The sequence below is a fragment of the Danio aesculapii genome, chromosome 17 (assembly GCF_903798145.1).
Source record: "Danio aesculapii chromosome 17, fDanAes4.1, whole genome shotgun sequence".
NCBI lineage: Eukaryota > Metazoa > Chordata > Actinopteri > Cypriniformes > Danionidae > Danio > Danio aesculapii.
The window spans coordinates 44026713-44042820 of NC_079451.1; the positions used below are offsets into that span (position 1 = coordinate 44026713).

At 35.6% G+C, this 16108-nt stretch overlaps 1 protein-coding gene across 1 annotated transcript in view; it reads right to left on the reverse strand.

Annotated features, from left to right (window-relative positions):
• akap6 (A kinase (PRKA) anchor protein 6) overlaps positions 1 to 16108 on the reverse strand; it is a 324063-nt gene that overhangs the window by 210532 nt on the left and 97423 nt on the right. The window contains 2 exon segments of the mRNA XM_056476530.1: positions 5457 to 5623; positions 12368 to 12464. Of these exon segments, the coding sequence (XP_056332505.1) occupies positions 5457 to 5623; positions 12368 to 12464 (264 nt within the window).

Below are 16108 nucleotides of genomic sequence, written 5' to 3' on the forward strand. Positions count from 1 at the left end.
AAGTGTGATGAAAACAAAAATAAATATTTGAAAAAACTAAATGTTTATGTAACAAAAACAAGAAAACCAATTATACATTATAAAATTATATATTGTACATGGACACATTATAAATGTCTTTACTGTCAATTTAGATAAATGTACCACTTTCTAGTTGAATATGTTAATATTAGGTTAGATTTAGGTCGTGACGTGGGGTGACCAACATTCAATGTCTAGCCAGCGTCTAAGGACAAAGTTATTCTGATGTCCAATAATGACGTCAAATGACGTTGATATTTGGTTGATTTTAGGTTGCGTTAGAAAATGACCAAAATCCAACATTGAGCCAACATCTTAAACCAACGTCATATTGATATCAAATACTGACATTTATTCATTAGGTATGGCAACCAAAATCCAACTTCTGATAGACGTCATAGTGGTAACGTCATTAGATGTTGATATTTGGTTGATTTTAGGTTGCGTTAGAAAATGACCAAAATCCAACATTGAGCCAACTTAAACCAACGTCATATTGACATCAAATCCTGACATTTATTCGTCAGGTACGGCAACCAATATCCAATGTCTGATAGATGTCATAGTGGTAACGCCCACACAACGTCAAGCTGTAACATCATTAGACGTTGATATTTGGTTGATTTTAGGTTGTGTTGGAAAATGACCAAAATCCAACGTTGAGCCAACATCTTAAACCAACATATCAACGTCAAATACTGACATTTATTCATTAGGTATGGCAACCAAAATCCAACATCTGATAGACGTCATAGTGGTAACGTCATTAGATGTTGATATTTGGTTGATTTTAGGTTATGTTGGAAAAATTACCAAAATCCAACATTGAGTCATCATAACCATTGTCATATTGACATCAAATCCTGACATTTATTCAGGTACAGCAAGCAAAATTCAATGTCTGATAGACTTCATAGTGGTAACGCCCACACAACGTCAAGCTGTAACATCATTAGATGTTGATATTTAGTTGATTTTAGGTTGTGTTGGAAAATGACCAAAATCCAACGTTGAGTCATCTTAAATCAATGTCATACTGACATCAAATACTGACATTTATTCAGGTACGGCAAACAAAATCCAATGTCTGATAGACTTCATAGTGGTAACGCCCACACAACGTCAATCTGTAACATCATTAGACGTTGATATTTGGTTGATTTTAGGTTGTGTTGGAAAATTACCAAAATCCAATCTCTGATAGACATCATAGTGGTAAGGTCCACACAACGTCAAGCTGTAACACCATCAGACATTGATATTTGGTTGATTTTAGGTTGGACGCTGGACATTGACGTCAGCCTGACGTTGTGTTCTGACGTCAACTCGATTTTCATTTTCAAAAAAATTGCAATGTCCCCACGACGTTGGGGTACAATGTCAATCTGATGCCATGCTGACATCCTGTGTCTACTGGGTATTAATCACCTTTAAAAATGTTACTGACCCAAGACTTTTAAACAGTAGTGTAAATGCATTTTTTGTTAGAAATCATATGTAGCTCATGCTGATCGCAATGTCCATGTTCTACAATAAGTCTAGATAGGATACAGCTGCAGATACTCACATCAATATACCCTGTAGCATCATTTTTGTAACACTGTATAAAAATAACTAATATTTTTACGGTACTGTGATGGTTGTGTTTAGGGTTGGGGTGGGGGTAGACATTAAAAAATACAACTTATTGGGTAATTTAATAAATAAAATAAATAATACTCTGTACAACTACCATGTTTACATTACTGTGACGTTTGGATTTAGGGTTGGGGTGGGGGTAGACGTTAAAAAATACAATTTATTGAGTAATTTATTAAATAAAATAAATAATACTCTGTACAACTACCATGTTTACAGTACTGTGATGGTTGGGTTTAGGGTTGAGGTAGGGGTAGACGTTAATAAAATACAATAAATGGGAAATTTGATAAATAATATAAATAATTCTTGCTAATTTCCAGCCGCAATCGAATCTGATCTAGCAACAACCATGCTCTACTGGATTATTTACTTTATTATGATTTGATTCTAAGCACAAGATTGTCCTTTTTTTTATTTTTGATAGTACACTGTTCTGTACACCACCACAGCCTATTTGAGCAGAAAGGAAAAAGACCAAAGCAGGAGACCAAAAAGCTGGAAATACTATGTGACTGAGCGAGACCCTGCCGTTCCTGTTTTCTGCAGATGAAGCAGAAGAGATTACGGAGGAGAGGAGAAGCAGAGATTGAGCCCATGCAGGCGATGCTGATGCTCCCGGGGGAAATCCAGCCGAGATCACGGCTGTTCCTGAAGCTGCTGTCGTCGCAAACGCCACGCAGAAACACAAACACACACCGCCAGGCCTCGCTCTCAGGGCCCGGCGCACAAACACGCCACCTAATTGGAGTGCAATTACCCAATCACAATTGACAATTAAACAATGAGAAATTGGTCTCCCAAATAACTATGTCTGCAATTACACATTAAGTGTGAAGTATAAATTGAGTCTAGCGCGTCGCCTCTGAAGCATAATTGTGTATGTGTTTTGTGAGAGCTATCAAACGTCTCGTGCTCATTTAAAGGGATAGTTCACACAAAAATCACAATGGAGTTTGTCATTAACTGTTTGTAACCTCTTAATTTTATTTAATTTGTCAGTTTTTTAAATGTATGTTGTCCGATTCCTTAGAGAAAGAATGCAACATCCGCCACATAAACAATATAAACTAACATAAAACTGTTGCATACATCACATGCATAAATCACGCCATGGACATTACATTAAGATGCCTACTGGTTTAAAAAGCCTAGATTAAATGAAAATGGCTAAATGAGAACTTGTCTGTCATAAACTATAGTAAAACAACTTATCAAAAAGAATACAAAAATTAAACCCTGCGAACAGATTACATACAGGAATGGAGAAACGGGTGCTCTTTTATTATCAGCTGTCAGTCAGCGCCTGCTCTTTTTTTACCAGGCCATTGCATCTTTGCCATGTGCTGTGTAAATGCAGACAATTGGATATAAGTCAGTTTTAAAAGATGCTGTAAGTGGAGGGTCAACAAAAAAATAGGATACAGTCAAAAAAATAATAAAAATCGGATTCAGTCACAAAATCAGAACTGACCATCAAGAACTGCTGTGCAAATGCAGCCTTAGATTTAATCAGTTAAAAATATGAATATGGTACAAATATATCTATCTGTAGAAAAAAGCCAGATTCGATGAGTTCAATTCTATGAGATTGTTTCACTTAATATTCAGGGGTAAAATTGCTGCAGCTCCATATTTCACACAATGGTTGTGAGAGCTATCAAATGTCTCGTGCTCATTTAAAGGGATAGTTCACGCAAAAATGAAAATTCCGTTGTCATTTACACTCAGAAATATGAAGTTTGTCATTAACTGTTTGATTTTATTTAATTTGTCAGGGGTTTTTTTAAGTGTGTCGTCAGATTCCTTAGAATAAATCTAAATCTGTTCATATATATATATATATATATATATATATATATATATATATATATATATATATATATATATATATATATATATATATATATATATATATATATATATATATATATATATATATATATATCAAAAATATATATAAATCTAAATCTGTTCATATAATAAATCAAATCATTATTCGTTCAAATCATTATTATACTGTAAAAAAGTGCTGGGTTCCACAAAATTCCTTCATATTGTCCCAAACACAAATTGATTAAGTTAACTTAATAATTTTTACAAATTTAAGTGGATTAAACATAAAACAATTAAGTTGTCCCAAAAGAGAACTTAAAATTTGTGTTGGTTCCACTCATTTTAAAGCAGCAAAATACATTTTTTGAGTGTAGATTTAATCCGTTAAAAATATGAATATGGTATAAATATATCTAGCTGTAGAAAAAAAAGCCAGATATAATGAGTTAAATTCTATGAGAGTTTACTTAACTTGTTTTATTTAATATTCATGGGCAAAATTGATGCAGCTCCATACTCCACACAACAGACTCAATCATATCAATGTGTTAGAAAAATTAAGTAGAATTTAAAACACATTGGATTTATTGATATTATTACATAAATCTTGTTCTTATTTGTTTTATTTATGTTTAACTAACAAATATCAGTCACGTTCATTCAGTTCATGTTAAAAGTATGTAATATAAATGGATGGTAATTTTATATGCAATCAAAGTACATAAATCTGATTTGTTAGCCAGGCGACATGGTGGCTCAGTGGGTAGCACACTGTTTGCGTGGGTTTCCTCCAGGTGCTTCGGTTTCCCCCACTGTCCAAAGACATGCTCTACAGGTGAAATAAATAAACGAAATTTGTCCGTAGTGTTTGAGTGTGAACGCAAGAGTGAGTAAGTTGGCGGTTCATTCCTCTGTGGTGACCTCTGATTAATAAAGGGATTAATACCAAAAGAAAATGAATGAATGAATGAATTGTTAGGCCTAAATATGTTTTGAGTGCATCACTCCCTTGTAAGTTTCTTTCTTTTTTTTGAACACAAAAAGAATATAATAACACTTTAGTTTACGTAACAATTAACGCCAATTACTATTTTCTTATAACCTGCATTCTATTAAGATATTAACTGTTTATTTGCACTGGTAAAGTGTGATCTTATTTTCCACCCCTACTCCTATAGCCAAAACCTAAACCCAACAAGTGCCTTACAAACTATTAATAAGCAGCTAATTAAAAGCTATTGGGTAAAAATCTTAGTTAATGGTTTGCTAATAGTGTCAGGGGCGGACTGGCCTTAGGGAGCACCGGGACATTTCCCCGGTGGCCTGGCGGTCAATCTGGCCTGCCACCGTGACTCTGGCCTGCCGCGCACAACCCCAAACCCCACCCCCCACATCCCGCTCTTCACTTTCTATATCGCATCAGATGTGGCCTGACTACCTGTAACTTTGGCCCGGTGGAAAATGCTTTCCCAGTCCGCCCCTGAATAGCGTGAATTGTACATTAAAATAAAGTGTGACCAAAGAATATGTTTTGAAAAATGCTGGAAACCTGTAACCATTGACTTCCATTGTATTTGTCCTTCCTACTGTTGAAGTCAATGGTAACCGGTTTCTAACATATTTGAAAACATCTTCTTTTGTGTTCAACAGTTAAAAAAGAAACTCATTAAGGTTTTGGAAACACTTGAGGGTAACTAAATAGTGAATGCATTTTCATTTTTGCGTGAACTATCCCTTTAAAGAGAGAAATTTGTCATTCGCATCACGCCGATGCTGCGTCCCCATCCCTGTTTCCTCTCTGAAAGGAACGTCTCACTGAAGAACCGTTTCTTATGGAAATACAGCTCGGACCTGTTTGTTTATTTTGCTGATCGAGCAGAGCATGGCCGTGGGCGACCAGAGATGAACTGAGAGCTGCAGACAGATGGAGCGATTCAGGCTGTGGGTACGAAACGGTTTACCTTGGGGCTGTGGTGATGACTGTGTGCCTCGTCCTCAGACCTCTCGCTGGACAAGATGTGGGTTTTGATGGCGTCCAGTGTGCGCAGCATCCAGTTGTGCTGACGGCGGATCTGTCTCTGCAGCTCCTGCCACTGCTGGGAGATCATATGGAGCATGTCCCGGAGCCCTGCGTGCACATACACGGACATACAGTTGAAGTCAGAATCTTGAAGTTGAAGACCCCTATCATACACCCGGCACAATAAGGAGCAAGACATCTTTGGCGCGATTTGTTGCCATTTTCAGACCAGCGCAACCCTAATTTTCACGTTTTGCGTCACGTTGCTTAAATAGCAAATCCATTTGCGAAAGTTTATGGACTCCTGTGTGTGCCAGTCTAAAAACTTCTTCATTGACCATCTAAAAGCAGGTCTGAAGAATGCACCTGTGTGGGTTCAAACGCGTACACATTGCTTAATACACACAGGATGTACAACAATACACAAATATCTTTACATATGAAAAAGGATTCAAATGTTACAAGATTATTATTTTTAACATTACTATAAAAACCACTGCCTGCATGCCTTCTTCACCTCGGGGGCTTTTTCAGTTTATTGATGACAATTTGCATTCGTATAATGTTATTATTATTACAGTGATAGTATTATTTATAATATGCATATTTTCTTTGTTTTAATACAAACAAGTTTAGATTCGTCCACCTGTCGGGTTTTGAAGACATCTGCATCACCATATGGGGCATAAGAATAGGACGTGTGTTCGGATATAACTGTTTTTGACCACACTTCATTATTATTGTTCATTTATTCGTTTGCTGGAAACTAGAACTGAATTTAGAAATAGTTTTGAAACAAATCTTTGCACTTAACAACCAAAATTAAATATGCAGACTAATGGATGTCTTGAGTGGTTTCCTTATCCACGAAAGTAAAGAGGTAAAGAGTAAAAGTAAAGAGTAAAAGTAAAGAGAAAGTAAAGAGGCCGAATGGAGGAGGCTCATTCTTCATCCTCGCCCTGCAGATGCTCTGTTTAACTGTTTTCTCATTAGTGAAGCGTTCAGTTTTTCCACTTACACCATGTAAATAGCAAATGCGCCATGGCGTGACGCAACTGACTTTTAAATTGATTTAATGCACATTATGCTCAAAACACACACACACACACAATATTTGTCAAATGATGTTTAACAGACCAATGCATTTTTCACAGTTTGTCTGATAATATTTTTTCTTCTGGAGAAAGTCTTATTTGTTTTATTTCAGCTAGAATAATAGCAGTAATTTTAATTATTTAATTTTTGTAAAAACATTTCAAGGTCAATATTATAAATTTTTTTTTTATTCAATTTTTTTTTCTTTGATTGTCTACCGAACCAACCATCATTATACAATGGCTTGCCTAATTAACTTAGTTAAGTCTTTAAATTGTAAGCTGAATTCTAGAATCTTGAATATCTATTAAAATATTTTGTACTGTCATCATGGCGAAGATTAAAAAACAGCTGTTGGAAATAAGTTGTTAAAAATATTATGTTAGAAATGTGTTGAAAAAAAATCTTTCTGTTAAACAGAAATTGAGGGAAAAAATATACTGCACAGGAGGACTAATAATTCAGGAGGGCTAATAATTCTGGAGTTAACTGTATATGTACAATTAACCCAGTGATGGAGTGGTTAAAGGGATAGTTCACCCTAAAATGAGAATTATGCTGCCATTGGCTCATCATTTACTTGTTTCAAACCTTTATGATTCTTTCTTCTGTTAAACCCTATAGAAGATGTTTTGAAGAATGTTGGAAACCTATAAATATTGACTTTCATAATATTTGTTTTTCCTACTATAGAAGTCAATGGTTACAGGTTTTCAGCTTTCTTCAGAATACAGTTGAACAGAACAAACTAACAAAGGTTTGGAAGCACTTGAGGGTGAGTAATTGTTAATTTTGTGTTTGAACTCTCTTTTTTTGACATGAGAAATCAAACTTGCCACAACACAAGGTGCTAAAAGCACACCAACATCTCACAAGTTCAAATAATGTTGGTTAAATCTGTGAAAGCAAATAGCTGAGGAAGAAATCCCATGAGTATCAGTATATTCAATCTGTTAAATCATTTAAATTTAGAATATTCCTGAAGAAAACTTCAATCAGACAACAATTTGGGCGTTTAAATCAGGGGTGTCCAAACTCAGACCTGGAGGTCCGATGTCCTGCAAAGTTTGGTTCCAACCCCAATCAGACACACCTGGGCTAGCTAATCAAGCTCTTACTAGACTTTCTAGAAACATCTTTGCAGGTGTGTTGAGGCAAGTTGGAGCTAAAATTTGCAGGACACCGGCCCTCCAGAACCGAGTATGTTCACCCCTGGTTTAAATGGTTTAGAAACTCAGAAGGTCTAGCTGGAGTGATTTAAATTTGCAGATATTTTTCATACCCAAACGGCAACATTACCCATATGTAAAAAGAAAATAAATGACCCCCTTTAATGCACACAATTCTGTACAGCATTTTATGCAGTTAACCGTAAAAAAACACACATTAAACAGTTCACTATTATGCCATTCTGACTGTACCCAATGCATCAGGCATATACATATATCCGTAAAGACAGCTAATGTCAGCCAATGGGCAGAACACCCACTTAGACCCTACAGTGCCATCCAGCCGGCCCGTCCCACACATACACATCCCCCTACAGTTGTTTTTTAATGAGCCTTTAATGTGCTGTGATTTAACCATTTATCACGACTCACCCTTAATGATCCAACAGACGCACTTCGCTTTTCTTTCTTCCCTCTTAAACTCAAACACATCACTAATAATAACGCTCGTGGCATTATCATAATCACCACCATCATCTAAATCATTAAAACCAACCTCTGGTAAAAAATAAAATATTGAACAAGTTAAATGATAATATCTTCCTCGATGCTTGCTAATCAACAGATGGGAAGGGGAAGAAAAAAAACAAGCCATGTGATTTTCATGCCACTTGATGGTGGTGACCCGAGCCAGACCACGAGTGTGTTTTTGCATCTGATGAGGACTCGAGCGTTGGGTTAATCCCTCAGTATTACAGGGCGCTTCTATATTCCAAACCCATCATGTGTCCGCTGCGTGGCGACCGGCCACAATCAGCATCTCCGTCTGCAAATCCTATTTGTTCAAAGTAATTAAAAAGCATAAATTAAGATAAATACGGTGGAGGCGGAAGTCAGGCTTCTGGAGTGTGACCCCGCATTGTGCCTGGATCAGGCCTCGACGGCGTTCGCTGATGGAAACAGCTACTCATACCTGAGGAGTGATGCCCGTCTGCCGAGTTGCTAAGATACGGGACAATAATGGTCAAGATGGGAAGTTGGTAGGAGATTTGTGTCTAATTACAGAACTGGAACTAAAGCAGAAAATATTGTCTTGTATTTATATATTAAATTTTTCTTGCATTTGTGTACCATGTAGACACCAAATGAGATCTAAAAAAGATCTCAAGTATCAGAGTTACATCTTCATTTGTTTATTTTTAACCTCTAATTTTAATAAAAAAAATAATAATAAATAAAAATAATATATATATATATATATATATATATATACAGTGGGAGAATTAAGCAATGAACACGCCATGTTTTTTCCTGGGAATAATATTTCTAAGGGAGCTGTTGACAAGGAATTGAACCAGATTTGGGTAAAAGCCCAAACAATACAAACGTAAAAAAAAAATATGATAAAATGGGTTATGTGTAATAACAATGAAATGACACAATGAGAAAGTACTGAACTACTGAAATGTAATTAATACTTTATATAAAAGGCTGTTTTGGTGATGGCAGCTTAAAGACACCTCTTATATGGAGAATGAAGTCACATGCATTGCTCAGGTATGAGTTTTTCACAGACTTCAACAGAGTGTCAAAATCTTGATGGTTCTGTTGGTCTCGTCTGCCAAATCTGATCTTTAATTTGTATTTTTTATTGGATTGAAGTCAGGTGATTGGTCAGGCCATTCTACAGCTTGATTTTCTTTCTCTGAAAGCAGTTGAGTTTCCTGGGCTGTGTTTTGGATCATCGCCTTGCTGAAATGTCCACCCTGGTTTCATCTTCATCATCCAGCTAATGTAGATGTTGGACTGAAGCAGTTAATATTTATTTACACTAAGGAAGGGCAGAGGGTTGCTGAAAAACTACTGAGAGATTTCAGCTGCTGTCTGCCCTTCCTCGTTGTTTAATGCTTTGATACATTGTTTAATACCCTGTGTCATTAGATTTTATTCCACATAACTTAATTTGTAAATGAATTAGTTTTGTTTTCTTTGCATAAATGGATATATTTGGTTGGTACCAAAATCTGGTGAAAATTTCAAGTCAATGACACCTTTAGAAATATTTTTTTGCTGAGAAAAATGGTGCTGTGATTGATATTTTTTTCCCCCACTGTATATTCTCAATGTAACTATTTGAGTAGGAAGTGGAAATTTACATGAACTTCGAAAAAGTTTTAGATGGTTAAGAAATCTGATTTATGGCCATATATGAACATGACATGCAAAAAATGCTGGGTTGTTATAACCCAGCACTGGGTCAAATATGAACAAACCCAACCATTGGGTTAAAAAATTCCATATTTCAAATGACCATATTTGACCAAACGTTGGGTTACAACCCAGCCTTTTTATTAATTCATTCATTTTCTTTTCAGCTTAGTCCCTTACCTTACATCAGGGGTCGCCACAGCGAAATGAACTGCCAACTTATCCAGCATATGTTTTATGTGGCAGATGCCCTTCCTGCCGCAACCCAACACTGGGAAACACCCATACACTCTTGCATTCACACACATACACTACATCCAATTTAGCTTACCCAATTCACCTATAGCATCTTTGTACTGTATGTTTTATGTCTTTGGACTGTAGGGGAAACCGGAGCACCTGAGGAAACCCACGGGAACACAGGGAGAACATGCAAACTCAGCACAGAAATGCCAACTGACCCAGCTGGGGCTTAAACCAGCGACCTTCTTGCTGTGAGGCGATTGTGCTACCCACTGTGATGCCCCAGCCTTATATATATATATATATATATATATATATATATATATATATATATATATATATATATATATATATATATATATATATATATATATATATATATATATGTGTGTGTGTACTGTACATTTTTGTCAACTGAATGGTTGAATACATAATCATATACACAGCATATATCACATGATATACAATTTTTGCAATATTTTGAATAATAAATTGTCATACATCACATTTCAATTTGGGAGAAATGATTCAAAAAGTCGAAATGGTGAGGAAAAAACATTATGTTTTTTAGAATTCTTGATTTTATTTTGTTTCACTAGATCTTAAAACTTAAACAAAGTATTTGGGATTAAATAATTCAATACAACATGGACATTGCGATCAGCGTGAGCTAACAAAAAAGCTAACAAAAAATGCATTTAAACTACTGTATAAGGTCTTGAGTCAGTAAGATTTTTGAAAGAAATGAATACTTTTATTCAACAAGAAAGAATTATATTTATCTAAAGTGACAGTAAAGACATTTATAATGTTACAAATGGTTTTTATAGGGTAAAAAACATTCTATTAATCAAAGAATCATAAAAATTAATAATAATAAATGAGTGTTTTGAGATCACATACAGTTGAAGTCAGAATTATTAGCCCCCTTAGATTATTTTCCCATTTTTTAAATATTTCCCAAATGATAACAGAGCAAGGAAATTTTCACAGTGTGTCTGATAATATTTTTTCTTCTGGAGAAAGTCTTATTTGTTTTATTTCGGCTAGAATAAAAGCAGCTTTTAATTTGTTAAAAACCATTCTAAGGTCAAAATTATGAGCCCCTTTAAGCTATATTTTTTTCGATAGTCTACAGAACAAACCATCATTGTATAATAACTTTCCTAATTACCCTAACCTGCCTAGTTAACCTAATTAACCTAGTTAAGCCTTTAAATGTCACTTTAAGCTGTATAGAAGTGTCTTAAAAAGGTCTAGTAAAATATTATTTACTCTCATCATGACAAAGATAAAATAAATCAGTTATTAGAGATGAGTTATTAAAACTATTATGTTTAGAAATGTGGTGAAAAAGTCTTCTCCCCATTAAACAGAAATTGGGGAAAAAATAAACAGGGGGCTAATAATTCTGACTTCAACTGTATGTCATTTCCGTATACTGAACTCAGCTATGCCTATACAGATTTTCAATCTACTGTATCGCACTTTTAAAAATCAACATGTGCACTATTTACTTTACACACATTTGCAGTCCTAATGATTGATAGAGCCTATTTCAATAGAGCAAAGAAGAACAGTAGTGGCCCCTTTAAGAAGCTCCCTATGGACACTTAGGTTATAGTAAAGGTGCAGGCGGGCATGTTTGTGTTTGTATAGTTGGCAGGGAGCTGTCGTCATGCTGTGGCACCACAGGACAGGGCTGTCGGGGCATTATAAGCCCCGCTCCTGTCTCCAAGAACCATCTGCATATTTAATGGCAGCCGGTTTTACCCAGCGGAGAGCAGACATACCAGCAGGGAGGTCAGCGGAGTGGATTTGTGCATTTGCCGAGCACTCTGCAAGACTCTTCAGGTGAATAATCACAGATATTGTGGAGGAACGAGTGTCTGCGATGGCCTCTGACTCCTCAACCTGCTGTTCTTAATTCCTGCTCTCTTCATATGCGCTTTTGGAGGCGGCTGTCTCTCCGCTTTATCCCAGAACTCAATTCAGTGGGCCGTGCGCCATTTGTAATGTATGTGAAAAGGCATGCGCTCGGCGGTTCGGAAGCGGTTACTTGGGGATTTATAAATTCTGAAGGTCACTATGTTAATACAAACATTAATAATAAATGTGCGGCTCGGCAGAACTGTACCTGATTTGTGGGAGGTGATGAGTTCCAGGAGCTGCCGTCCCTCCTCCAGGAGACTGTCTTTCAGAGAGCTGTGACTGTCCACGTTCAGTTTGAAACTCTACACACACACAAAATGACATGTCAGTGGAAGTTCGGGGTTTTTTTCTTCTCCTATTCACACTTTCTGCCGTCTTCAGATCTTCCATTAGAACATCTTAGCACACAAAAAACTGAACCAACAGGAGGATTGTATTGTTTAAATAATGCTCTATAATAGAATCACTTGAAACAAATAACAATCAGGTCTTAATTGATTAGAATATGTAAAAAATAACACAGCTAGGGAAAATAATTAACAAAGCATTTATCAGAACCACAATTACTCTATCAGTTTCTCTGGATTTACTACTGTAGGTATAGGTTTGAGTAAAAAGGGATAGTTCACCCAAAAATGAAAAACATAATGAGCTTCTTTCTTCTGATTAACACAAAATAATTTATAAATACTGTGTAAGAGTCTAAATTATCATATGAATTTGTTTATATGGCAAAACATGTCTTTTTTCACCAAAGAAGGCTCACACAAATTCCAAAGGCAGTTACTGATTAGATGAGGGGCTGGTGTGTGGACTTTGGGGGTTTTTCGATGTGGTCACATGTTGATTGGTCAGTTTGAATGTCTCAGTATTTGGGCTTTGGTCACATATTCAAGAAAGAGACAAAATAGCTGGTAAACTTTGCCTCTTTTTCTGGTCTGTTCTTTCCCTGGTCTGCTTCTCTCCTGCTCTGGAGGCTAACTTCTCTGACTCTACTGCTCTCAGCCTTTTTGAGGCCTACTTACTCTCTTTGTCTCTCCCTCCCCCTGTTTCTCCTTCTACCTCTGGTAACTTTATTTTTACATTTAAGCTGGGTACAATTATTCTCACATGTTTTAATCATTTCATATTTTACCATTTTATATAGTTATTTGTAACTAATTCAGTTAAAACCATAGCAAGTTATTGTCATTAAATCATTTCATTATCAAGTATTTTTGAATTATTTTTTATTTAACATTTACACCTAATTGCTCCATATTGCAATACAATATAATCACATAGTATCAACGCTCTCCCACATTTTCGCTATTAATACTGCTCTTATTTCTGTTTTTGGTATAAGATTGCAGAAAAATGGTTTGACTAGAAACGTAAGGTTTTTACCATCATGCTGTTACTTTTTAGTCATCCGGCAAAACTACAGTTCGACCCGCCGTGGTTAAAACCCATTCTTACAACTGGAAACCAGTAGCCATTAATTTTTATAGTTTTTGTTTGTCCTACAATGGAAGCCAATGTCTACAGGTCTGGAATATTTTATATATATATATATATATATATATATATATATATATATATATATATATATATATATATATATATATATATATATATATATATATATATATATATATATATATATTGTGTACAGTAGAAAAAAGAAACTCATAAAGGATTAAAATCACATGAGAAAGAGTTATGGTGTGTTCACATAAGACGCAGATGAAGCGTAAAACGCAAGTGATTTACATCAGTGGTCCTCAACCCCCAGGTTGCGTGGATCAATTGGTACCGTTCGCACAAGAAATCCTTTATTATTTCCGTTTTATTTCTTATCTGAGTCTGATCTTTTATTTTGAAAATTCTTTTATTTTGTAAAATGACTGTATTCTCTAGGTTAAATTTCGGTCACTTGAGAGCCCAAATTTAACCCATAAGTAGGCCCACACGGAATCTGCACGCGCAGAAATCCACAGATTTCCACTGATTTTTAGCCCATCATTGAGTCTATGTATTTACTTGTGTAAATGTGTGCAAATTTATATTTATTCAGTTTTTTAATTCATTTCACTAATATTATTGTGATATAATAATAGTAATATGAAAATGTTCATATGATTTATTTACAATACAGTTTGTAAAGTAGGATTTTCTGTCTTTTAGTAGATATATTATATCAGAAACTTACTTTGTTTACCAAATAAGCTGATTAAATTGGATTGGCATTGTAAACATTAAATACAAGTTAATAATATTATTTTATTATTTTACATTTTTAAATAATAAATAATATATTTTTAAGTTATGATACTCCTAAAATTGTTCTGCATAAATCCGCAGAATTTTTTCAAAATTCTCAGCAGAAATAGCAAAAAATGTCCACAGATTCTGTCTGGTCCTTCCCATAAGCAGCAAAATTAGTAAGAAACAGACGTCTTTGGAAAGTTTCTTTGCTAAGGGGAAAAGGCCCAGTGAAGCACCCACGAACTGTCAAGGAATGGATTCGCAACCCATTTGTCAACAAATCAGGTGAATCCACCATGTCTGCGCAAGAAGATCAACAGCTGGAGATCCCGAATGATGGTGGCCTTATAGGAGCCGTTCACATATCGCGTCTTTTCTAGAGTTAGCCCAAGTTCTTTGTTTCCAATGGAGGTGCGCAGCTTGCGCGCACAAGCGGCGTGACACGCTTGCGCCTTACAGATCAGACTCACCCAATTGAATGAATCCCACAAGCGCACCACGACTCACGTGACAAGAATTGACCGATCAGCTTCAGCTTGTATGGAATATACACATTTTGGTAGACTAATTATCTCAGGCAAACACAGAACACCCAAACACTGCAGTGCTTTGTAACTTTTTTCCATAAATAAAACTTGTATCAGAGTGACAGCAATGTTTTTTCAGCTTGTCATCCTCTAAGAAAACGGTTGATGGTCGCCCCGGTCCGCGGTAAGATTGTCAAGCGTTGACCAGTCCGTGGTGATAAAAATGTTGAGGACCACTGATTTACATGTAAAGTCAATGCAAAGACGCAAATAGACATCCTGCAGCGCTATTCGCACAAATGATGCAATTCACTTGAATTGAGCGTTTGCGCATTTGACGCACAAAACAGGTCATTTCCACGAATAGCTCAAGTTGAAAAATCTGAACTTCAATAGACATTCGTACAGCGTTAACCAGTCAGGACCTTGCTCTTGTAGGGGCGTGATTATAACGTAGCCCCTGTAGTTGGATCCCTGCTGACATGTGAGAACAGCTCATCAACTGGGCTCGGCTCAGTCTGAAGCACAACTGAAAGCTCAAAATGTTTACTCTGCGCATTTATTTATGCTCGAATAGCGGGATTTAATCAAGCATGTCGTGTTTGGTGTGGACACCCCATAAGTGGTAAGTAAATTTAGATTTTTGGGTGAACTGTCCCCTTAATATGGTAAAATTTCTTCCAAATTACAACTTTTTTTTCCAATGAGAGCAAATTTAAAATAGCAATTGGTGGAAAAATAGATTTATTAACTCGTATTAAGTCTAAAAACAAATATAAGCATTTCCACAAATTTCGCCTTTAAATTCTTGTGTAGAACAATAAAATATTTAACAAAATAATACATTTTTTTCTCCAAGACAGCTACTGTATAAGACATTACTGTATTACAACATTTTGCTATTAACAAATATGGTATACAGAGAGTATGCAATAAAAACACAAATTATCCACAAAAAAAAGATAAAGTTTCAATTTAATCTTCAATTATCAATGAGATTGCAATGGAAAAAATGTGAACGATAAATATTTGATTGCTCACGGCTTGCTCTTCCATAACTCAAGAGTTCGATTGACTCTCTCATCTTTATTTCATCTAAGAATCAACTTAGTCAGAGATTTTCTCCTTTTCTATTTTCTTTCCCCAAACAAATCAATAGTAAATAGCTCACA